Source organism: Mixophyes fleayi, chromosome 1, assembly GCF_038048845.1.
Source record: "Mixophyes fleayi isolate aMixFle1 chromosome 1, aMixFle1.hap1, whole genome shotgun sequence".
Taxonomy (NCBI): Eukaryota; Metazoa; Chordata; class Amphibia; order Anura; family Limnodynastidae; genus Mixophyes; species Mixophyes fleayi.
Genome location: NC_134402.1, coordinates 248,940,261 through 248,965,788, shown reverse-complemented (window position 1 = coordinate 248,965,788; position 25,528 = coordinate 248,940,261). Strand labels below are relative to the sequence as shown.

Below are 25,528 nucleotides of genomic sequence, written 5' to 3'. Positions count from 1 at the left end.
TAGCGGAGCATAATTTAATCGTTTTTTCAAAGGGTTCGGGTGGAAGCTCTGCACCTGTAGGAAAGTGTTTTACTTTAGTAAAAATAAGGTCTCCAATTTGCCCAAACATAATGTGACACAGACACACTTCAGGTGATGCACATACGAAAGCCTCCTTGAGTTTTTACTAAATTGACAGCACGGTTCCACACTCTTTTTTGTAACCCTAACACTAGATAGAAGACTGTAGCAAACACCTCCCTTTGTCAAAAAACACACACACTCATATAAAGGTAAATCGATCTTTTGTGAACTAAAGGAGAGGCTAAATAGGATAGTGCCCAGCAAACAATTTAGTTAGTCAAAAAATTGGCACAGCTTAGTTTTGCCACCCTTCCAAATCAGAAACAAGTCATCTATGTATTGTAGATAAATGGTCCAGTGTGAGGAATGATCACGTTTCATTATAACAGTCGTTAACCCCAAGGGAAATAATAGTGTGAGAGCATTTCTAGGTTCTCAATGATGATGGTAATAATGATATGTGAAGGAGTTAAAAATCTTGGTATTTGCCTTAAAAATACATTCAGTGTAATCATCAGCTCCAGCCTTGAACTATCTCAAAGACCCCGGATGGAGGCCTAGGACATGGGATAATGGATGATGAGGACATTGGGAGTACGGGCTCCAGTGAAAGTTGATAAGAACCCATAAAAGTGACATGAAGAGAACTAACTAGCTTTGTCATAAGATTTATATTTACTCAGGAAAATATCAATCATGTGTTTCTGCTCTATAACCAGATCAAAAGCTTTTTCATGTATAAATGTATGCCAGAAATAAACGAGGACAGTTCAGTATACACCTTGACATTGGCATGTCTGTGTCTTGATTACTGATCTCCTGGTTAACCAGCATCTTATCTCACTGATATCTGAAGGGACTTGATAAAGGAGAGGTAAAATTACCCTAACAATAGCAACTATCACTTTCTTATAAATGGATGTAGAATCATACTTGAGTAAATGATAACACATAGTATCCACCAAATGTCTGTAGATTTCCTTGGTATAATCACTAGAATTCTAAAGTATTATTATACCTTCTTTGTCAGCAGGGAGTGGTATCAGATTTAAGTGATTTGATAGCTTTTCTCTCTTCAAGAGTTAAATCATGATAAGAATTTTTTTGTATCCCCATAAATGGATCTGTATCCATTTTGAGTACCCTAAAAAAAAAAAAGTATGTATCAAGGAATTGCTGGTCGGAGGACCAACCTAAATGGCATAATAGCTATATATATATTGTTATTTTGTGTATTTTTCTTTGAAGAAAAAAAATCTTGAGTCTCAATTGTCAGTCCAAGCACTGTACTTCTACTTGCCAGTCAAATATATTGTGTGGGGACGTATGAAAGATATTTATTTAAGGAGGTACAATTTAGCTGTGGTCAGTGTATGATCAGAGAGATTAAATATTTCTATGTGTTTTATCCATTCCTTCTTTTTCCTGTGGATCTAAAGTTTTTTGGGCTGTCTCCTCATTACTGTTGTACGAGGACCCACAAAAGAGGGCCTGCCGACTGTCACTGAACTATCTGTAAGATCAGAAGAGTCACTGGAAGATGTGTACGATATGCTATCTAAATTGGAGAAACTCGCTATTGCTTTGCGAGTATTTAAGAGGAAACTGCTGTAGTCTCAAATCTGCTTTTCAGAGCCACAGATGGTCTTGTTTATCATTATAGTCCTGTTTAACAACTTTATACTTATCTTTTTTGAATCTCAGCAACTCATAGCTATAATGTTAGGATTCACTAGGATGAGTAGGATCCTTCTGCTCTGCCTGGGTTTGATGGTACTTCACCCAGAGGCGTGGAATCTAACAAAGTGGAAGGTTTTCCCCAAAGGTTACCGCAAGAGAATTTAGGCTTGGCAGCTTCCACCCTGCAGGTCGCGGCCCAAATGAGTAGGATTACTGAGTGATGCCCAGTGATAGTCCACAGAGAGATAGTAGGTGATGATAGCGATGATCTGCAGTAGTTACCACTAACAAGTGGAGCAGGTAATAGGTGATTGCAGCAGCATGCTTGGAGACATGACAGCAATGAAATGCAGTAGTAGCCACTAACGAGTGGAGCTTGTAATAGGTGGTTGAAGCAGCAGAGTGCATGAGCTGCTTCCAGGCCAGGAGTCTGACGACAAGAACCAGCACTGAGAGGTGCTGGGAGGGGCCTTATAAATGAGAGGTAACCAATGGATGAGCGGGACAGGTGAACACAGGTGAGATGATTACCTGCGCATGTGCAGAGCTGATTGCTGGCCTGACAGCCAGGGAAGAAGCAGGGAATGAGGAATGAATGATATTCAGGTTACCGGGTGGCAGCCGTGGGTGAGCGTCATGTGACATATAATTAGTGTCATCACTTTCCAATTTAGTCATCAAATCAGTTGTCATATCTCAGCTAGATTTGCTGAAGTCTGTGTGGTAAAATCAGAGATCTCCTTTTTAACAGAAGCCAGATCTGTGCCAATCTGTTTGATTACTAATAGCATCAAGCCCTGCAAGCATTTATTAAGTATTTTGCACTGTTTAATGTAGAAAATGTTTCTGTGTCTGACTAAAGTGGGCTGATCCCATAACCTAAAGCACTTGGGTATCAGCTATTCCTTACAGTGGTGTGAAAGTGTCAATCCATACAGATGAAGCTCTACCTCTCTCTTCCTCAGTTTAAGTAGATCCCTGTAAACCTCAACTGGCGTGTCTTTATCAAAGGCTAAACTTTCTGCATCTGTGAAGAGAATTCTACCTGCAGACATACACCACAACAATTAATAGCTAAGGGGAGAAGAGAAAAATATATTAACAAAAAAAATATTGAAAAGTGAGCAGGAATGAGAGTAGAATACTGAATGTTATGACAAAAAAAATAAGCTACTAAGATGTTTTCAGTGATTTCCTACATAAAAATATAGCTTTGTTAATGCTGTGCCGAGCTCATTTTTCATACAAGAGCGCCAGTGGTTGATATGCAGGATTGGTCATGAGCATGAATAACATAAGTGCCAGAATGCATTGGTCCGATGTAGGAAGGCAACAGGCCAAGCTGCTTAGTTCAGCATTCACAATCCTGGATGATCTGTTTTGTATTACTTTCCTTAATATTTTATTTTAAACAATGACTTAATAAAATGTGGGAATGTAATGTTATGTTTAGAAAAATGTATAGAAGAGTACTTACAAGGCAATGAAAGAAAAAATAAAGAAAAATTAACATGCCCTTTAAGGGGAGACTAAAGAGAAAACAAAATGTAAAGGAGGGTTGGAAAAAAGGTGTATGAATTAAGTCTCAAACTCAAATTTGTAGCCTCACCTAGATTTAGGAAAAGAATATAGATCTTAGAACTACCTCGTACCTCTGACTCCCATCTACAAGACTTCTCTTGAGACTCTACCCACTTATGGAGCTCCTTACCAGGCCTGATTAGACTCTCCAACATCCTTTATATCTTTAAGTGCTCTCTGATAACCCATCTCTTCATTAGAGCTTAGAGCTTACCCCACTCCCAACCATACTACCCACGATAATGCACCCATACAACCATCCTAATCTCAACTTTCAGGTACACTAATTTCTGTTTTGGCGGTGGCCTCTTTCAATTGGAATCTACTTTCTCTCAAAAGCAGCGCCCTCCCCTCCTCTTGGTTTTCATGTGTGCATTTATGTGGTCTACTTTATATGTCCCTATTTTATATGTATGTACTGTTTTCCCCCACAGTCCTGCACAACACAGCACTGTGGTGCCATTCAAAACAATGATAATTATAAATAAATATGTTATATTTAACCAAGCCTGGGCAGATGAATACAAAAGTTAGGTCCCAGCAATTTTGCAACAACTTGCAAGCTTTTTTTTTTTGGATGTGGCACATTAGCAGGTCGTACCATAATATCTGATAATACAATAAGTTACTATACTGCATCAATGAGCAGCAAATTGTACCAGCACCCTACCATGCTCTTCATTATAAGGCACCAGCCCCACAAGTGTCCTCCATCATAAGGCACCAGTCATTACTCACCATGCTTAATCAGTCCTCTATAACCCTGCAACTAACTTCTGAAAAGCATCTGCTGGAGATCACAAAGTTTCCCATGCATGGAGTAATAACTTGCTGTACTGTTACATCAGATATAGATACTTTCTCTCCCATAGTAATGTCCTCACTGGTATTTCAGCATGGACAGTGGCACTTACTGCTGCATTAGCACAGCGTATTAGACTGCTGAGCATGGGATGTCTCACCACTGGGAGACAACTGTACTGGTTCCAAGTTGTTGTACTGCAAGTGGGCTGCCTTCATAGCTCTATCTTCAAAATGGAGAGAAATAGGGGAGTTTCTAATTAAGTTGCCATGACTATCGAGATTTGTATAGCCCTGGGTTAAACATTTGCATCTTCATCTTGGTAGTGGATATCATTGAAGTATTTATTTTCCCCCCATTTGACTTAAGCAATCTTAGAATTGCCATTGGCAAGCAATTCGCATACAAGAGGAAACTTCTTTTAGAAATTTGTGCTCCAATATTTGTCTAAGGCTGAGCTATAACCAGTTTTAAGGACTTTAACCAGGAAGCATTTTGTTAAGCTCCCTGTTTTGGAATGCTCAGGAAAATATGCATCTCCTTTAATTTAAAAAAAAAAAAAATGTCATACTTTTATTGCAGAATACACACTAATCTGAAAATAGAAAACCAATCTTAACACATCTTACCAATTGAATGGACTATACCTACAAACTTTTACACAATACATAAAGAAAATATACACAAGGTATATACACAATGTATATCTTGCCTATCGCCTTCCCCAACCAGCTCTTAGTGTCTGCAGTAGTAACTTCGGTTTTTAACTAAAATGAAGGCAAGACAGAGGCCTACATCACAGTTTGAAAATAAATGAATTGCAAGGCACCTTAAATGACTAAAAAGTCCTGCCAGCATATTTATCATTATACACATACACCAATAAACTAAAGTTTACGGAAATTTCAAAAAATATATTAATGTTTACCTTGAGCCAGTCTTTCTAGCCTCTTTCCATGTTCCGGTGGTATAGAATACCTTTTGAGGACAAAAAAAAAAAAAAGATGAAGACCACTGCTTTTGTAATGTTCATTGTGTTTTTTGCGTACAGAAGCATCGCTTAACATTTAGGTGCAGAAATCGTGCTTTGTTTTACATGAACACACTGATCATCAAGAACACTATTAAAAGACAGATCTTGGACATATACACACATTTGAAAAATTTCCTTTCAAAAAGGCAACCTCACTTCATGTACCTGTATAGTGTGGGTGCATTACCTTGAGACCATCAACTTCTGCAATGAGGAAATAAAATGTGTAGAACAGGGTGTTCTGTTAAAACGTGGGGAGTTAATCCATGCTATTGCTACTGTGAGCGATGTAAAGACATATAGAAGTCACAATTTACTATTCTACTATATTTTATTGTTATTATTAGTTAGTCCATGTTATTAGATGAATAAAAAAGATCAGCTGGGTGGTATTAAGAAATAGCCGGGTAGGGGCAGCGAGTCTAACACACACTACTGGCTGTAGTGCTCACATATTGCCTGTTCTAATAGGAGAAGCAATGGTTTATTCTATTATAAAATAGGACTCTGTTGGGCTCCAAGAGCCAGGTGCCGCACACGGGAAATAGGTGCTGGGAAGAACATTGGATTCATTTGTTTGCCAGACATTCAAGTGCACAGTTAGAGACCTTTCTCCATTATTTTAAGCTGTACATAAGTGAAATGTTTGGGAAAATAAAATAGAATGTATTTGATTATTTATTTAAAGGGTACATTTAAAGCAGCTGAATGTAGAATAAAATGATTTAAAGACAAAAAAGTTAATATTGTGTTAATCATGTAGTACAACCTTAAAAATGGTAACTGTTTTCCTTTTCTGTGCATCTTTAACATTTGCTTTTTGTTATTCCATCGATTATAAAGATGTAAATCAGCCACAATGTTCGTGTTTTTCTACACATACAAATAGATGGTCAGACAGAGACCTAACAGCACATGTCACATCTCAATATGTGTGTTCCACAGCAGGCAGGATGAAAAGTACTATGCTGAGCTGTTTCAAAATAATTTTACCCTTGAATAAAATCAAAGACTTGCCTACAGGAATGTTTTTTCAAGCATGTGTACATCAGTTGAATTTTCAGATGGGAAATCAATAGATTAAACATACTGTAAATGTAGTGTCTCGTTCAAATGAGAAAGTACCTAGAGGATTTGATGCCTGTCTTGTGTGTTACACATGGAGAAAAAACACCAAGAAAAAAGAATGTTATGCAGAGCTAAACTTTACAAAGCAAATGTGAAAGCAACGGCCTAAAAAAAAAAAGCAACCATCTTTAACCCAGTGATGCAGACAGAGAAGGAAGGAGGCAATGCCAAGTATTGCTTTGTGTCGAGGAAGAATTGAGTGGAGTGACAATTCTGTAATGGATTGGAGAAATCTCTAATAAACAGTTCAATAAATCTTTAGCGGAGTATTTTACTTTAACATGAAAAAAAGTTTTCTACAATATTTCTGGTCATACACTTACCTAAAACCTTTACATTAAATAGACATTTAGTGGAAAGGTTTTTTTACACAGCCAATGTGTAAAAAAACAAAAAAAACACATGATTCCAATTTGCAAAGTTTAGTTAGTGTGATTCTCTACATATGTAAAGAAAACCAAGGATGCAATATCTTTACCAATGAACTTATTATCTTATTCCATATACATTCAGCCTTCATCTCACAGGTGTATGAATGCATCTACCTTTTCTTTGTATTTCAATATAAAGATAAGGGTAGAATTGGTTCTTACTTATCTAAATAGTCAGTAAAGAATTATGATGAAACCTAAACATGATTTATATGCTAAAAAATAATAAAATGCTCTCAATTAAACAAATACACGGAAGCTTCTCATTGTGATGGTTAAAGTACCTTATAAAGAGGGAAATTATTGAGTGTGGCACTGTCTGCAAAATAACTTAAAGGAGAATTCCCACCAAACATATCCCATTAAAAAAAAAAAATCCTAACATATTAGGACAATCTAATGCCCTTCCACTTTTTCCTTGTCTCCAGCAATCCCAGATTCCACCAAGGCTCTTGGTGTGCATAGTGTCCCAACAATAGCATGAATACACGTATTGAATATCTTCAGACAAGTAGAAGCTGTTGTCTCTGTCTGCCACCTTGATTAATATCTGGTTGAGCAATGAAACTACAGACAGAGGAGCAAGTTATGATGGGATAGAGTTATGTTAATAAAAAAAACATACAAAGCCCAATGATGAAAACAGTTTGGAATGCATACCTCCCAAAAATCCCAATTTGTAGACTGCAAAACAACTGAGGCTTTTTGAAAAGTGATTGTGAACTTTATTAAATGTGGTCATCATTGAGTGATCAGAGATGGGGCTAAATTTGTCCCAATTTTGTAGTTTTAAATCCTGGTGAAGGTTATAGGAATACAATCTCAAGAAATAATGCACATTTTATTGGTTTTCTTAAGAAGAAAAAAGAATAAAGTGAGGGCAGGCTCAGGCAACCACAGACAGAACCTGTAACTGGTACATACAGGCTCTACCGGAGCAAAATAGTAGTGCAGCTCTGGAGTTTAGCACATGAAGCAGTGCAGAAATAACAACTTCATTTGCATAAGGTCAACAGGAAATTATTATGTGTAACTTCAGACAGCTAAAAGATACTTGTTAGATTTTATAAAGAGTGGCCACCTTCCCATAGCAGAGACAGACACTTTGAGGGGCTGAAGGAACATAATATAGCCTATGAATTTATTAGGAATCAATGACAATTAATTTAAGTCAGGTCTCATAAATATTAGTCACACAATGACACAGTGAGGTCACTGGTTGTTAGCAAACCGATAGACAGCATGCTTGTTCAGCCCACAAAATAGATGACACCATTGTGCATAGATTCATTTTGACTGCTTTTAGTCATTGGATATTTTCTAAATAGCAGATGAACATTCAAAAGGGCCAAAAACCATAATTAAACTGTACAGACTGGGAAGCATCAGACAGGCATCATAGTTTTCTAAAGTGAATAAAGAGCACTGTTTACGTGTCACACTAAACCAATTCTGCTGTTAAAATGTCCCATACAAACATTTGTCAGGGAATCATATCAATAGAAGAGGGGAAGAGGGTTACATTGACTGAGTATCATTATTTTAGAACAATGCAGTTCCAACTAAGAAAAACCATAGCAAATCAAATCAACCATCAAATCAAACCCTGCCCATTTTTGCTTCCTTCTTTGTAGTTTCATTATGCACACACTGAGACCTGGTAATGAAAATAACCACTCACACCATACTACACTAATACAAAGACTATCAACTACATATTGTGGTCAGACCACTTTTGTAAATTCTACAGTAACCTGATAATTGCACTAGGCAAAATGTCTGTGATAGCAAAGACAAGGTAGCATTAGTTCTTAGCAAACAGCAGGAATTCAGCACCAGCAATACAAATCCTAGAACAATAAGAAGAGTGGGATATATGCAAGTGAAAAGCAACCAAGCACATATTAAATGAAGGGCATTTATAAAAAACAAAAACACAAATTTACCATGACTTGGGCTCCCCAAAGTGTAAATAGTTTATGCTGTAGAGATCCATATCTTCTGTATGCCATGCAAATGTGGTTTTCCACATGCCAAAGTAGAGATAAGGAGTATTGACACCTTCGATAGATATCCCACACTCTTCTCCTACAACATCCAGGATGGTGTTTAAGCGAGAAATATTCCATTCATTAATATCCTATGGTTAAAGGGAAAAAAAGGTTAATAATGTATCAGCCTTGCAAGTCTTCTGCGTATATAGTTACCAAGCCTCAAAGTTTGGAAATATGTTGCTTAAACACCATATAATAGTATAGAAAAACTATGATGTGTTCACTCTCAAACACACATTTGTCCACAATGAACTAACAACAGAAGTCTAGATGGTAAATTCTGTGCATTGGTGTTGTATCTTGTAGCACCAGATCAATAATAAAACTACAGGCCTATGCCTATCAGCTTGCTCAACCCTGAGTCCAAATAGTGTGATAAAATGTGATGTATTAGATAAAAGATATAATTAATGCTGTGCTAGATAAGCACAGTAGCAGGATATAGTACAGAATGTACAAAGATACACTCATGTTAGGTTTGATACTGTCTGCTATGACATTTATTACATACTGAGACTCCTGCAATCTACTCTCTGACCTTTGAGAAATCACAGACTGTTTCTTATCTCAGAAAATAAATTGTAGGGCATGTAGTGAACATATAAATATTGCAGTCCCCAATGTACAGTGTGCACTCTACCTTCTGACAAGGAAGCTTTTGCCTCAAAATGCATTCAAGTTGAAACGAAACCCTTTATCGTGATACCAATATTCATATGCAACTGGCCTTTATCATATGTTAATTTAAAAAAATAAATAAATAAAAAGATATCAAACAAAATGTACTAAACCTTTCCAGTAGTAATGCTATTTCTGTAAATGGGTAGAACCTGCATGAACTGTCATGAACATTAAAAACATATAAAAAGCTCTACCTTTTATCACATAAATAAGTAGTTAATGTTTTTTATTTTTAAAAAGGACTACAGGTTACATACACAATGTATATATATATATCTACAGATAATTACACACCTTAATAATGCAAAATAAAAGTAGTGGATGTATTTGAACAATTTAGTTGTTTAAACCGTACAGCTCAGCAAAGGAATGGAATATTAAAAAGGAAGCAATTTGTAAAATAGGTTTATTAAATAACGGAAAATATATCTTTCAGATAGTTCACAGTACTGTTACTATTATTGTTAATTCGTAAAGAGCCCCATTGTGGAAAACAGGAACATACAAGGTACACAAAATGCAGGCATGAACACAACGGATGGAGGAGGGCTTTGTAGATCAGGGTGGGTGAATAATGTGAATTGGATTCTGGAGTACATGGGTAGCCTGTGTATGCGAATTGCAGAATGGTGACATTTTGTGGAGGATATGTAGTAGTGAGAGGAACATATATGTCTAATATCTGGGCAGCACAGTGGCTAAGTGGATAGCACTTCTGCCTGACAGCGCTGGGGTCTTGAGTTCAATTCCCGACCATGGCCTTATCTGTATGAAGTTTGTATGCTCTCCCCGTGTTTACGTGGGTTTCCCCCAGGTGCTCCGGTTTCATCCCACACTCCAAAAACATACTGGTAGGTTAAGTGCCTGGTATGAAAATTGACCCTAGTCTCTCTCTCTCTCTGTTAGGGAATTCAGACTGTAAGCTCCAATAGGACAGGGACTGATGTGAATGAGTTCTCTGTACAACGCTGCGGAATCAGTGGCGCTATATAAATAAATGGTGATGATGATGATGAATATCTGCCCACTCTTCATCCTCCTTGATGTCCCTGTTTTGTCTTTTGCTGAACTGTTTTGGTATGCCATGCAATTTTTTTTATTAATTGCATCCATTTATGGATTTATTATTATATTCATCTGTCCACATTGTGTGTACTACAACATGGGAAGATTGTAGGTACTTCACAAATTTTTTTGCATCTTTTAATCCCCTATGTACGGTGCAGCAGAAGCCTTGTTGCGCCTTATAAATAAAAGATGATACAAAATTGATGAGGGGAATTCCAGAGAGGAGCACATTACCTCAGATAAGGCAGGAGATAATGAGACAATGGACAAGAGTTTTGGTTGCATCTTGGGTGAGAAAGGGGCATATTCTAGCAATACTTCAAAGGTAGGGGCAGCAGAACTAGGAGAGCGACTTGATGTTAGACTGAAAGTGGAAGGCAGAGTCAATGGTGACTTTAATTAGGTTTTGGAAAAATTAAATAGTGGTGTTGGCAGCAAAGGAGATTTGGGGAGAGGTGATGATTCTGGGAAGAGGGAAGAAGGCAAGCTATGTTTTGGTCACAATGATCTTTAAGTAGTGGCAGGACCTCCATGTGGAAATCGCAATGACAGTTGGTCATATGAGATAGTATTATTATTATTGTTTATTTATAAGGTGCCACAAAATTCTGCAGCACCGTACGCAGTGGGAGTACAAAAACGGTAGACAGAAGAAAGGCAGGCACAATTTATGCAAATTAGCGCACGAGTGCAAGAAGAAAAATGAGGGTGACGTAAAATATTAAGAAATTCAAAATTAGTGTAACAAAGCGAGAGAGATATGACGGAAAGAAGAATTACAAGGACAGCATGGGCAAAAGAAGGCAAGGAGCAATGGCGGGTAAAGATAGAGTGGAGGTCATGAGAGAAGCAAACTATAGTTAAATGGGTGGCAGGAGGAAAAGTCTGGGGGTGGAGGAAACAAGAGCTAGAGAACTCAGCTCATGAAAGCTTACAATATAAAGGGGGAGAGGCCCAGGGAGGAGAGGTAGAATTGCCCGTCTGCAGAGTAGAGGAGATACTGAAGGGCAAATTAGTTTACCAAGAAAAGGGTGTACAATTAGAAAAGCAGAATATTGTTCTTCTTTTGAAGATTTACACGACTGGATTACTAGTATTCTTCATACTTTTTCTTACTTTACGGTTGTTCGGCATTATCTTTAAACTCGATTTGCTTTATACAATGTTATTAAGATTTTATATACAATACAACAAGGCACACTTTGAGCCTCATTTACAAATCATTCTGGATGCCTACTGCAAATAGCCTTGACTTTGCACTGATGCACCTATATGGTCTGTCCAGAGCACTTCAATGCACACCAATACTTTACATTTATGTAAATACATAAACAGGACATCAGGAGTTCTATCCTCTACCACTTCAGAACCACTTCTTTCATTAAATTATACTTTTCAGTTTTCTCTTGAAATACCAATAAATTAACCCTCATTTATGGCTTAAATTATTTATGAGTGGTGGTATATTCTTATTTACGAGTAAAAATAGCTGTGCGCCCTACAGCAAAGCATGGAGCGGTGGGGCGTGGCTTGGCAGCCATACTGGCAAGTGAGAAAATTTGCAGGTTCTCCTCTTGCCACGTGAATATCCACCGCAATCGACAATCACCAGCAGTTATTTGACCCCCACTTACAACTACAAAAGGAGTAAACCTTCCTCCACCTGACTGGAGATTAAAAACTTTTTCCGGAGCAGCTCTGACTTGTCAACGCGGACACCCAGAGTTGCACAAAACACCGGTACCCACCCACCCAGTTCAGCGATATCTGGGGAAATCCTTAAGCGCTTTAGCATTTTTTTTTTACCGGCGGACTACTGGGAGCCTGAGATGGAGATGCGAGAATCAGCTGCCTATCAGCTTCGCAGCCTCCCCCCCCTGAGACCTGCAGCCATTGACGGACGGACTCTGCCTAGCTCTCATCTGCCAAATGGTTTCATCGGACAGCCCGCGGAGAATTTGCTGGTACTGCTGATTCTGGTCCTCTTGAGGTGGTCCCTGTCACTCCTTGGCCGAGACCTACATCGATTGGAGAAGTAGGAAGTCGCAAACCCGCCATTGCTACCACACTTTCGGAAGACGCACTTGCTCCCTGTTGCTTTTCACTGTGGAAGTGTGAGCCTGTGGAACCCTGAGAGGGTGAGTACCTTGGTTCAAGACTATTACACGGATAATACCCGCTAGCACACAAGAAAACTGTGCTCCATTGTCTGCCGACCTGGACTTTATATATCCTTTCGGGACGGGGATCAAAGAACGATATCTCACACAAGTTACTATATAACACCCACTATCCCTGAAGTTTTGATACAGCTTGTAATACTTGTCTCACTTGCGGCTTGGACATCCAACTCATTACATAACCTCAGCTTTCAACTATCTTTACTTCACGTTTACTACTCATATATATCAAGTCATTTAGCAACCAGAGCAAATGTGAATCTAAGCTGTCACCCCAGTCTTAGCATTCGATTGACTAGCCCCATTGTGATTGTAACTCTGCCACCACCTAGCAGTCACTTGCTGATCCTACATCCTAGGATGAATTTCTGCAATCTAAAAGGTATTATCACAAAACAGGAGAAGAGGCAGAAAAGAAAGAATATCATCATCAATAAGATGCTAGCTACAACAATGTAATTGTAGCCACTCCATGGCTGTTATGGCTAACTAAGGTCACAAATGGGGTGGGAGCGACCAGTGACAACTCATGTATACTCATATGTACTGCAACTGACAAGTGACTGACTTATTGCAAAGTGCTACGTGTATTATTCGAGAGCCCAGATGGGCAGAGACAAGAAAAGAAACGCCAAGAGAGTCTCCAGAAGTCAACAACAACCTCTCAACGTTCGGACCTGTGTGCATTCCTTAAATCATCAACTGTCTCAGATACAAGCGACATGGCCTCATCTAACACCTCTTCTCACCCATCCACACCTGAGCCTCTCCCAGTGAAGACACAGATCGCAGAGCTATCACAAAAAAAAGACTAACCAGATTTAGCGCAGGTCATGGAACTGCTCCGTACTTTGCAAACAAAAAAATAAGTATTCTCTAAAAAAAGACTTTGAAACACTGTAGGCAAAGCAACAGAAGGTGGTTCGACAAGAAGTTGACACATTTCAGGCAGATCCTGCGCATCTAGATCATAGGTTGGTTGCCTTGGAGGAGCGCAAGGAAGAAGATAACGAACGCTATGGTGCATTGCAATCCATGGTAACCGCACAAGCAAAACCCCTACAGTGTTTTCATTACAAGCTAGATGACATGGACAATTGTGGATATGACCATCCAAGGCCTTGTTGATGCTCTTCCGTAAATTTTCAGCTTAGTCTTGGAACAACCACTGTACAATGCGATTACTTGCGACAGAGCCCATAGGGCTCTGGGGCCACGAAGGGCTCCTTTGGAACGCCCTAGGGATGTCATCTGCCGCTTACATTACTTTGCGCAGAAGGATGAAATCTTGCGGAGATTACGACAATTGGACGGTCTCGAGTTCAATGGCCAGGTGTTTCAAGATCTTTCATGGCATACGCTATAACAAAGGCGAATATGCTCAGGCCTCTTGCAGAGGAATTATGTAAGCAAAACATTAAATACCGCTGGGGCTTCCCATTTCAATTGCAGGTTGCTCACGAGGGAAAATCAACCACACACTCGATCCAGTTTGCATCTCCACAGACTGAGAAGAGATTCTGACAATTCGGCAAACAAAAGAAAACTCCCCAAAAAAGTCAAAACTGGCCAACACAGGTTGATACCCGAGTCATATCAATGCATCACACACACAATTATCTACTATTAGGACACCATTTGTGAATCACATATATCTATTGCTCTTTAAAGACAGACTTCTGCTTGGTTGGCAAAATATATGCTGTCTTGCTATCTATTGATATGTGTCTATTCAGGTATTAAGCCCTACCCCCATTGAGGGTATTTCGGACATCCGCTAGAGAGAATTCTGTATGGTTTTCTTGGCAGACCTTCTAGACTACTTAAAGTTCGATTCAAACAAGCACACGGCGCCCTTATCCTTTACCCATTTTAAGTGCCACAGTCTCTAAGAGACGACCAAGAAGGGTATAGTTGTTTAATTAAGCAATTTGTTCATATATGTAGCACAATTCTTTAAATTTTCAGTTCAGTTCTTATAACCACCGTTATAGGTGTGGTATTGGGTACTATCCCTCGAGGATTCCCATGTTGTAGTACACACAAAAATTTATTTTTTTTTTTTTTTTAATTGTCACTGTCATTAATCACCCCCCAGTACCCCCAGACCGCGCAGGTTCTTTCCGGAGCATTACTGGGGAACAGCTCCTCGTGTTTCTCTATTTCACATGTTCATAATCTATAAAATTTTATTCAGCTGTTATTAACATTTGCATATTTCTACTCCTCAACCCTCCTTCCCACTCTTTCCCATCGCCACTCACTTGGACTGTTTGGACTTATATCCTGGTATACCAAGGGTTATGCCACATGTGCTCATTGTTTCCCTTTGACAATGTCAGATATCCTCAAGTGTATGACCCTTAACCTTAAGGGTCTAAATATCCCAGAAAAGAGATCCCAATGGTTTAGAGATCTAATAGCCACAAAGATAGATGAGGCCTTCAAACAAGAAACGCATTTTAAGCTAGGCTCCGAATCCCGGTTACGTAACCACCATTACCCCCATATATTTACATGTAACAATCCCGATGGCAAGACACTTGGAGTTGCCATTCTATTCTCTAGGCTCCTCTCTGTCAAGGATATTACTATACATAAATTACAAGCAGGTAGAGGTTTAGTTCTGAAATTCAAGATCTTTGACCAATCCTTTACTTTTGTAAAATGTATACGTTCCAAATAGTCATCAATCTGTTTTCCTAGAAACCATATTGGACAAAGTAGATCCCTTGAGGGAACGTATCCTCATTTTAGGTGGTGACTTCACATGGATTCTCCACCATGCAGTTGACGCTTCATCTGGGGCATCCAGATATTTTGGGAAAACACATCACAAGGTGAGACACATAATGCACGAACACCAGCTGGTCAATACATGTTGGCTTAGACACCCAGTGGAACAGGATTACAATTTTTTTCTCACACGCCCATAACATTTATTCACAACAGGACTACTTTTCTTACACCACACACTCACTTAGCCCTGCTAAAAGAAGTTGAGATAGGTCAGACCACGTGTTCCGATCATGCCCTGGTTTACATGTCACTCTCACTAACCCAGCCGGGCCGCAGACTGTATACATGGAGACCCCTGTAACAAAACCCAAATTGAGACAAAAATAGACAAGTATGTTCAATTAAATGATACTCTTGATATATCCAAAATCTCACTATGGGAAGCCCACAAGTGCGTCATAAGGGGACAACTTATACAGTTAGGCACGCATTTGAAAAAAGCAACAAAAAAAACAAAAAAAAAACCACACTTACAGAGACACCCTCCTTTCGAAAATTAGATTCCAAGAGATGAGACATAAAGTCTCACAGGAAACAAACACCATAGCTGAGCTAGCTGAAACTAGAAAGGCATTAAATAAACTGATGTCCGATAAGAAAGTTGGATTACCATAAATGCCCTGATAAGTTCTTGGGGAGATAAAATTAGTAAACTCTTGGCACGGGCCCTGAGGGCTCAAAGAGCACAATTATATATACCACATATCAAATCAGATACCGGGAAATTATGTGCCACCTCGTCTGATATAGCAGCAGCATTTTGCACTTATTACTCTAGACTCTATAACCTCACTAGTGATTCACACCCAGCAACACGTTCGCTTAAACAGGAACGTATAGCCAATTACCTCAGCAGGATTGACTTTCCCACACTAGATGCAGACAACATACAAATGTTAGAGACCCTCATCTCTTCTGGGGAACTAGAGGAAGCAAAATAAGACAAGTCCTTCAGGGAAGAGCCCAGGTCCCGATGGTCTTACAGTATCATATGTTAAAGTAAATTTTACTGAAACTAACAGAAATATATATACGAATTCACATATAATACTAATATATATAGAACCAATGTATTATAAAGGCCTGTAGTATTACTCAGGACCTGTATCTTTAAGAAGATGAACTTTATCCTAGTTTTAGCAGAAAAACAAGTTATGCAATATTACTAATGAGACACAGATGTATATCTTAGGGTCCAACTGTTGCGCAAGATTGAGTCAACAGGATGGGAACCAAGGTTAGTTTGGCTAAAATAAGGTTAGAATGACCTTTAAAACAAAGCCCATGTCCAAAGAAATGTCTTCCTTGTAAGTGGGAGTTATGATGTATTGTCTGTCTTATCGGACGCCAGGAGGTTTGGTTTTGGCGAGTGACAATTGATGACATGTAATGTTTTTGGCACAAGTTACCATTTTACCCTATAAAGATACGAGCACTAAGTTTATCTAATCAGAATTGGCTATCATATTGACTTTCATATACACTGAACGTACCTGCTCCGTTCAGTTCATTATATTTCATTATTAATCAATAAAAACCTATTATTGGAAGAAAACTTGTTCATCCATTTATTACCTATTAGAAGATTACTTACACACATATTACAAAACCTTCAAAACACAATTAACGCCACTTATGCTTCAGGCCTTCAATTCAATATCCGAGCAATCCCACTTTTCATGTCATACCTTGATGGCACATATTACAGTATTATCTAAAGAAGAAAAGGACCCATGCCTTATGTCCTAACTATAGACCCATATCATTGTTAAATGTGGATTTAAAATCATATGCCAAACTTATAGCTAATAGGCTGAAATTATTATTGCCCCAGACAATTCACTCAGACCAGGTGGGCTTTGTTCCGGGCAGAGAGGCACGAGATAACACCACAAAAATAATAAATCTAATCCAGTGTGCAACATCCACTAACACCCAGATGGTCCTGTTATCCACTGATGCGGAAAAAGCGTTCGATCGAGTAGACTGGGATTTCATGATGGGCATACTCCATTATTTGGGCTTGGGTCCCTTAAATCTGGCACAGATTCAAATGTTGTATTCCCATCCGATGGCTAGGGTCTGGGTTAATGAAGATCTCTCAGAACCCGTTAACATTACTAACAGGAGCAGACAGGGTTGTCCTCTGTCCCCAATGATTTTCATCCTGTGTAGGGAGGCTTTGGCACAGTCCATTAAACTGAATCTGGATATTTCTGGCCTGAAGTTGGGGGACAAAGATTTTAAACTTGCTCTTTTTGCAGATTATCTCCTTGCTGTCCTCATCCCTGTCTCATGGTTCAATGAATTGCACAGGGCTATACGACACTGTAGTGGAGTCTCCTACCTCTCCAAACAAACATGACGTCCTCTATAGACGCAAACATGCTGGTGGTTTACAACTGCCGCAATTCTCTAGTTATTACGATGCTATGTTGAATAGAGTTTTCGACTGGATGGGAGGGTGGTCAGATAAACAATGGGTTTAGATTGAGGGACATACACTACGAACACAGATTAACTTCACTCCTTGGCAATCATCATTCCCCATCACCAAGCACCCAAAAATTGCTCCTACCCTGACAAAATGGTCTAAGCTATGAAATATCGCACACATCTCAAAAAAATACTCACCCTTGACTCCACTCTTCGACAACCCAGACATCACTCCCGGCATCACAAAACAGACCGTTCACAAATGGATACAGGCAGAGGTCACTTGTCTCGGCCAGCTGGTGGATGGATTAGGGATCCTACCTTTTGCTGATCTGCAGTCTAAATGGGATTTACCCAATACAGATATAAGAAGACACCTGCAGATAAAATACTTTATAGGCTCCCCATGGATTCGTGAGATGGCAGGGCGCACACTCACACAATTTAAGTCCTTATGTACAACTCCTCAGCAACCGAAACATACCTTATCCGCCATTTATTCCTTTCATGAATTACTGAAATTCACCAACGACTGGGAACGTGAGCTGGGAAATGTTATATCCAAACAAGATTGGAGTGACATATTCCAACGCACTCATGCCAGTTCTGTATGTGTGCGAGTGGTCGAAAGACAATATAAAGAGTTATCTCAGTGGTACAGATGTCCCAGCCTCCAAATGTTCCCGGGAACTCCACATCTTTGCTGGAGATGCCGCCACATATTGTCATATGCTCATCTCTTAGACCCATCTGGGTTACAGTTATACTTCTTCCAAAGCAATAGTGGGTACTGCTTTACCAAATTGTCTAATTTATTGGCTACTACATGATACCAAAGTGCACATTTCCCAGTATAAAAAGTCTGATGTGAAATACCTCAGCAATGCATTAAAGGCTGTCACACCGGTCCACTGGAGATTGCCAGCAGCCCCCTCTATCAAAGAATGGTTAAAATGTCTAGACTTTTACATGTGCATGGACGACTTGATTTACTCCTCAGGCGATAAATACAGGGTATTCCATCTACTATGGTATGAATGAATTGAGTTCAAGGAAACCACATTGTACACCCAATGTAATAACTAAAGTCCAAGTACTACCCCCCCTCCCAAAAAAAATACCCCCCCATACCGCATCCAAAACGTGGTTAGGCAACTACGCATCTTTTGATAAATTTGCATATATTACAGTTCTGTCGGCTAAGTATATTGTTAAACATCTAAACGCATTATACTACAGGCGCTGTTTGATATCTATAGGTCGTTTAATAGATAGCTAAAGATAATACTCAATGGTATGTAAAATACTGTTCAAATGTGTATAAGCTGCACCATTTTCAATAAAAAACAGAATTAGAAAAAAAAAAAGAAGAATGGAGTGCCCCCAAAAATGCACACACTCCCTTCTATCTAACTTCTATAATATTATTTTGCAAAATGAAATCACATTTTGCAAGCTAGAACACCCACTTTCTGCCCAATTCCTCCAACCCACCTGTGCAAACCAATACGCTTTGTCAGAAATGTAAGCACAAGAGGATTTTGCCCTGTCTTGGCTATTTTGTGCTTCCTAAAATTACCTCTGTATAACTGTTAAACATTCTATATCTCTATCTACCTATCTCTCTATCTATATCTATATCTGCCCGGAAAATTAAATACACAAAATGTGCACATAACACACCAGTAAATATAAGCATTTTAGATGTTATGTACATGTGCTTACATTTCATGATGAATACACACATACATGATGCATACAGGTGTACTGAACCTATGGACTTGTCTGTATGCTTGATAATGGCCATGATAGGTTATAAAATTTAGCTTCAGAGTGGATATATATTTGGACCAGATAAGCGATATTACCTTCATTTTACTATAAGGTTTTTTAACCATTGGTGTAATAAACGTTTTAGCCTATTAAACACATATGGTCACTTGTTGTGGCTTGTTTTTGTTTTTACTTGGGCCTATTCTCATTTCCACACTGGATTTGAGTTTAAGTGATATCACTCTCAAGCAGACTGAAGAGGGATAAGCGAGTATTTTATACAGATAAGCCCTTTTTAAATTAACCAATTGTACTCATTTCATATTTCAGATTTAAATATTATATGGTGCCTTGCAATATTACAGTATGAGTGTTCTCTGGCTCTATTTGTTTATTTACATATGTTTTAAGAAAGTATGATAACTAAAATTGCAGGTAGATAATACAGAATTAAAGATGTGGACACACGTCACATCAGTAAATAAATGAGACATTATTGAGAATATGTATTTTTAAAAGGTACTTACAACTCATGTTATATACTGTTACGTCGTAGTATTGCATAAAATAAAGATTCTCTAATGCGATTGCTGTGGTTCCAAAGTACAAAGGTTTTATTTGCAAAGTATTAAAAGGCAAGGTTTGAGAAGCATTAGCTTGCGTTATTAGCACCAACACAAGCTCTATGAGAAAGCTCTGGTTTCCAAAGCAAGAGATGAACAATATATCATCATCATTTATTTATATAGCGCCACTAATTCCGCAGCGCTGTACATATAATGTACATTTGTAAAAAGCAGTGACATCACAAAGATAAACAGTTGCAGTATTAAGGTCCACATTCATAAGTCGATGGGTCTTCACCTTCCAAGAACTCAACATGTCATTGGTTGATTCCTCTGGTCATTGTTCCTTGAAATGGCCAGGTGTCCTTTCTCAAGCTCCCGCCACTAGACCTGTATAAACCAGTTCTTTTATGAACTCTCTGGTCTTGCTATTTGGTATATGAAAAGTGATATAATTTATAACTAGTGTTCGAAAGCATTCTCATGCAATTGCAAACAGAATGATACCAAACTTAATGCAATGTAAATGTTGGAAACATTAATTAGCTTCTTCACCACTTTATATTAAAAGATAGAAAATACGTTACTTATTTAAAGGTTGTTATGCTAATAATTACGTTGCATATTAATAGCATCGCAACTGATTGTAGTAAATGGAAGTAATTACCACCTTGACCAAATTATTAAACTTCAAACAATATACTTGCATATAGGAACAGGACATATAGCGTATATGAAAAAAGGTTTATTATTGATTCACTATGAAAACATCACTATTTCCATGTGTTTCATGGTTTAGACCAGGCCTGTCCAACCTGCGGTCCTCAAGTCCCAGCATGCCCTTTCAGGTATCAAACGGTTGTCAACTGGCAAAGCATGCTGGGGCTTGTAGTTTCACAAAACCTGGAGGGCCGCAGGTTGGACAGGCCTGGTTTAGACAATATAGCACGTTGGAGATGTAAGAAACAAAATTAAACTATGTACGCCCACCAAGGCGTCGCTGTTGGAGGAACTATCGGCACATCTGGTGGACAGAAGGTTGCGAGTATGTACACAATGTAGAATTGGCACAACATTGTTTCATCATTTATAGTGATTTTAAGCTCACTTATAAAATAAAGATAAACTACATGATGTGCTTTGGTATGATAAAACATGATCGTAGGAGCATTCACACTAATGCAATATTGGACCAAATGCCCATTTATTGTGTGAAAAATAAATGCAGTGTGTACCCAGCTTTAGATTAGGTTACCTTAGTGCACTGATTACTTAAAATAAACATCTGTATATCTCCCTACTTTTCTTGAATGTTAATTCTGACAAGTTTGGCCCGCTCTACCTCCTCTATTCTCCTCATCCTCTTTCTAATGTTTCCTTCCTTCTAGCTGTGCCTTATTATGTAGTTGCTTTCTCTATTATCCCATATTGATTTTTAAGGATTCTATTGTTTCTCTTTCCCCTTACCAATCTGTATTTTGTTTGGTTTAGTTTTTGCTGATTGTGCGGAGCTGAGGATTCTGTGGCTTTTATAAATAAAATAAGACAATCATATATCCAAATATACTTCAGTACATGGATCTAAATATTTTCTCTCTCTGCTGGAGAACAGATGTATGAGTCTCAACATTTTCCCCTTGGATTAGCAGTCTTTCAAAATGGATGTTTTGCCACAAGTAGACAGATCATGTCATCTGGTTACAGTCAGGCCCCATTGACACCGTAAGATCTTATACCCACTGGTGTTAAAATACACTAAATGTTTACTAATGTTATTAATGCTGGTGTGGAAACATGTAAACAGGTGTGAACAATGCATACCCACTTGCGTTAATTTCTTGCGATCAAGTGCGTTGCACTATAGATCTTGAAAACACCTCTTGCACAAATGAAGCAACCTCTAACTTCCTGAATGCAAATAAAATTGCTAGTTAACAAACAAATGTCAAGTCACATTTCAAATGCATATTTTCAATTGCATTCTTATATGCAATTCACATGCCAGTGGGTATGAGGCTTTAGTGATCCATATGCCTGGCAAAAGACAGCAAACTACCTGAGGAAGAGATAAGGGCTATCTACAATTTGATAATCTAGGTATCCAATTAAATAATCAGATATTGTCTACTATTTTCGTGTGAGATTCTTCTTATAGCAACATCCATTTCAGATTGAATTATTCTTAAGAAACACACACTATAAAATCAACTGTCTCAAGACACATTCACGTAGTTTGATATGGAAACACAACAGGAGCAGAGTATATCTGTAATTTTAACAAAGACACACCCCCTCCGTTGATTGCTTGCTGTCTGATGCTTCTGCTTTAGATAAATGTTTAGAAAATGAAGGTTCCAAAATAGGTACTTCTCAAGAATGACATTTATTATGCAAATGCATGTATCTTACTAAAACAAAATGAACACAAGAAAAGCATCCTTTGAGCTTCTATAGTGGTAAAGCTTTCTACATAAAATAACTCTGTGCAAGAGCACCACCGTGTGGATAATTAAAACTTAGCTGCAAAAATGGAATTTGTGAGAAAATATTCAAAGAGTTTGTTTTTAGATTTTTCAATACTAAGGGGTATATTTACTAAATTGTGGGTTTTAAAAAGTGGAGATGTTGCTTACAGCAACCAGATTCTAGTTATAAATTATTTCATACATTCTATAAAATGACAGCTAGAATCTGAGTGGTTGCTATAGGCAACATCTCCACTTTTTCAAACTCGCAGTTTAGTAAATAGATCCCTACATCTCAGCTCATTCAAAGCTACATGAATCATAGACACTCCCACAGAACTGTAAAAAAGCTGTGCTTGTAATTGTAATCTACTGGCATAAAAAGGGTAGGTGGTTCACAAAGCATGCTTACTGCACTTTGTAATCAACATAATGCCCATACCTCTGCTCTGGAAACACTCTAAATTAAAAATGATACTTCCTTGAGGGTATGTTATTTCTCAAGAAATGTTAATATACAATGCTGTGCTTTTCTTTTGTTTATCATCATAGGTTTTTTAGATCTACAAAAACAAAATAAAAAATGACATCTAATGATGTTTTTCCACTTTTGTACTGCAACACACTTTTCTGGAAAGCAGTTTTAATAGTAAAGGTTTGCACAGAATGATAGCTCCAGTATATCTAATAGAGCTGTCCCCACTCCTTTCATAACTAATTACTAACAGCATTTACTAGTTTACCCAACTTGTCCAGACAGCTATGACACAATGTCCTGCCCAAACAAAAGCTATGGCAAGAGCATGTCGAAGGAGTGGCAAATACCAAGGGGAGAGCACACTAGAGTTCCATTGGTGTCACCTCCAGAATTTCAAGCTGTGAGAATCTTACACTACTAGATCCCAAACTCTGGTAGAGTATGAATGGCTGCTGAAATTACATATTTACTAAATATATTTAAAAAAATTAACATAATCTAAACTTAAAAAGCTAAAACAAGGGTATCATTATTTGTGTACATGTGTGTGTGTGTGTATATATATATATATATATATATATATATATATATAAAAATTTTTTAGAAGAACCACACATCACATACATAAAGTCAATTATTAGGATGTGTAATAAAAGTTCAACCAAGAGGTTGACCAGCTATTCAAAAGTAGTCAAAATATATATAAATTGAATCCAGTTTAAAAAAAACAGCAGGAAAATTATGTTACAGTACTTATCACAGGACCATGTTGTCAAGTGGTGCACGACAGCAATGGCACATTTTTCAGAGGTTGTCTTATCAAATATATCTTTTTTTTTTTTGTTTCCCCCCCCCCCCCCCCCCATAGGAAACAGATGTAATCTCCATGCTTGTAAAAGATCAATAAGCTGCTTTACAGTCCAAATCCATAAAATGTATCGGACATATGATCCATAATAATTATTGGAATATCTGCTTCTATTTTAGAGTAGCAGCCCAGCAGACGGGGCAGGCTGGGCATCTGCCACCCTGGGCTGGTCCCATAGACCTTGGGCTGGGTCACCTGCATTTTTTCCCTTTTAAAATGTTCCTAATAGGTTGCCGAGTCGAGTCTTGCCCCCCAGGCTAAAATATGCCAGCCTTCCTCTGCCAGCAGATGATATAGATACAATCAGGGCCCCATTATTAGGTACACCTGCTTGTTAATACAAATATCTAATTAGCCAGTCATGTGAAAGCAATTTAATGCATAAAAGCATTCAAACATGGTCAAGAGGTTCAGTTGTTCACACCAAGCACCAGAATGGATAAGAAATGTGATCTAAGTAGTATTAAATGTGATCAAGGTGAAAGGAAGAAGTCGACAGTAACTCAAACAACCATAAATTAAAACAGTGGTATCCAGAAGAGCATCTCGAACCCGAATGCACAGCATGTCGAACCTTAAAGACCACACCAGGATCCACTCCTGTCAGCTAACAGGAACTGACACTGCAGAGACACAATCTCACCTAAACTAGACAGTTTGCCTGGTGAATTTGTCTGATGAATCTCGATTTCTGCTGCGACATGCAGATGGTAGTCTGAGTCAGAGTTTGGCATAAACATTAATAAATGGATTGATTCTGCCTTTTGTTAACGGTGTAGGCTAGTTGTGTAATAGTGTGAATACTATGAATGTGCAGCCAACAGATCTGCAGCAAGTGCGTGTTGCTATAATGTCATCATGGACCAGAATCTCTAAAGAATGCTTGTAGCACCTTGTTTAGTCCACGTCACTAAGAATTCAGGCAGTTTAGGTGGCAAAGGAGGGGACCTACCCGGTACTAAATAGGTGTATCTAATAAAGTGGGCACTGGGTATATTTAAGGATACTGGGTCGTTTAGATCATACAGACAGATACAAGGTGCAGGTTCAACATCAATTTATTAGTACTGAAAGTGTACTTTAACACATAGCACAGCAGAACAGCAACGTTCCAACTATACAATCATTTCGATGAATCCACTGGTATTAGGCTAAGTGTAATATTTATTTTCTATTATTTCTGATAATTATATTAATCGAAAAAAGAAAAAAAAACTGTTGGAATATAATTTCTCTAAAAACATTCTTAGAACAATTGGACACTGAATTGTCATGAACCAGCTGCATGTCCAAATATCATCATCATCATTTATTTATACAGCGCCACTGATTCCAGGGCGCAGTACAGAGAACTCATTCAACTTAATGGCGGTCTCTGTATCTCATCAATATTGTGACCCTGCCAAAGTTGCAAACACGCCACAAACTTTGTTGACTGATCT

General features: G+C 38.3%; 1 protein-coding gene across 3 annotated transcripts in view; it reads right to left on the bottom strand.

Moving 5' to 3' along the window:
* Positions 1-25,528, bottom strand: part of KDM4C (lysine demethylase 4C) — a 458,533-nt gene that overhangs the window by 378,613 nt on the left and 54,392 nt on the right. For all 3 annotated transcript variants that reach the window (XM_075209355.1, XM_075209363.1, XM_075209347.1), the window contains exons 5-6: positions 8,665-8,858; positions 5,055-5,104 (exon numbers count right to left, since the gene is read on the bottom strand). In XM_075209355.1, coding sequence (XP_075065456.1) covers positions 5,055-5,104; positions 8,665-8,858 — 244 coding nt within the window. The remainder of the gene's footprint in view (positions 1-5,054; positions 5,105-8,664; positions 8,859-25,528) is intronic.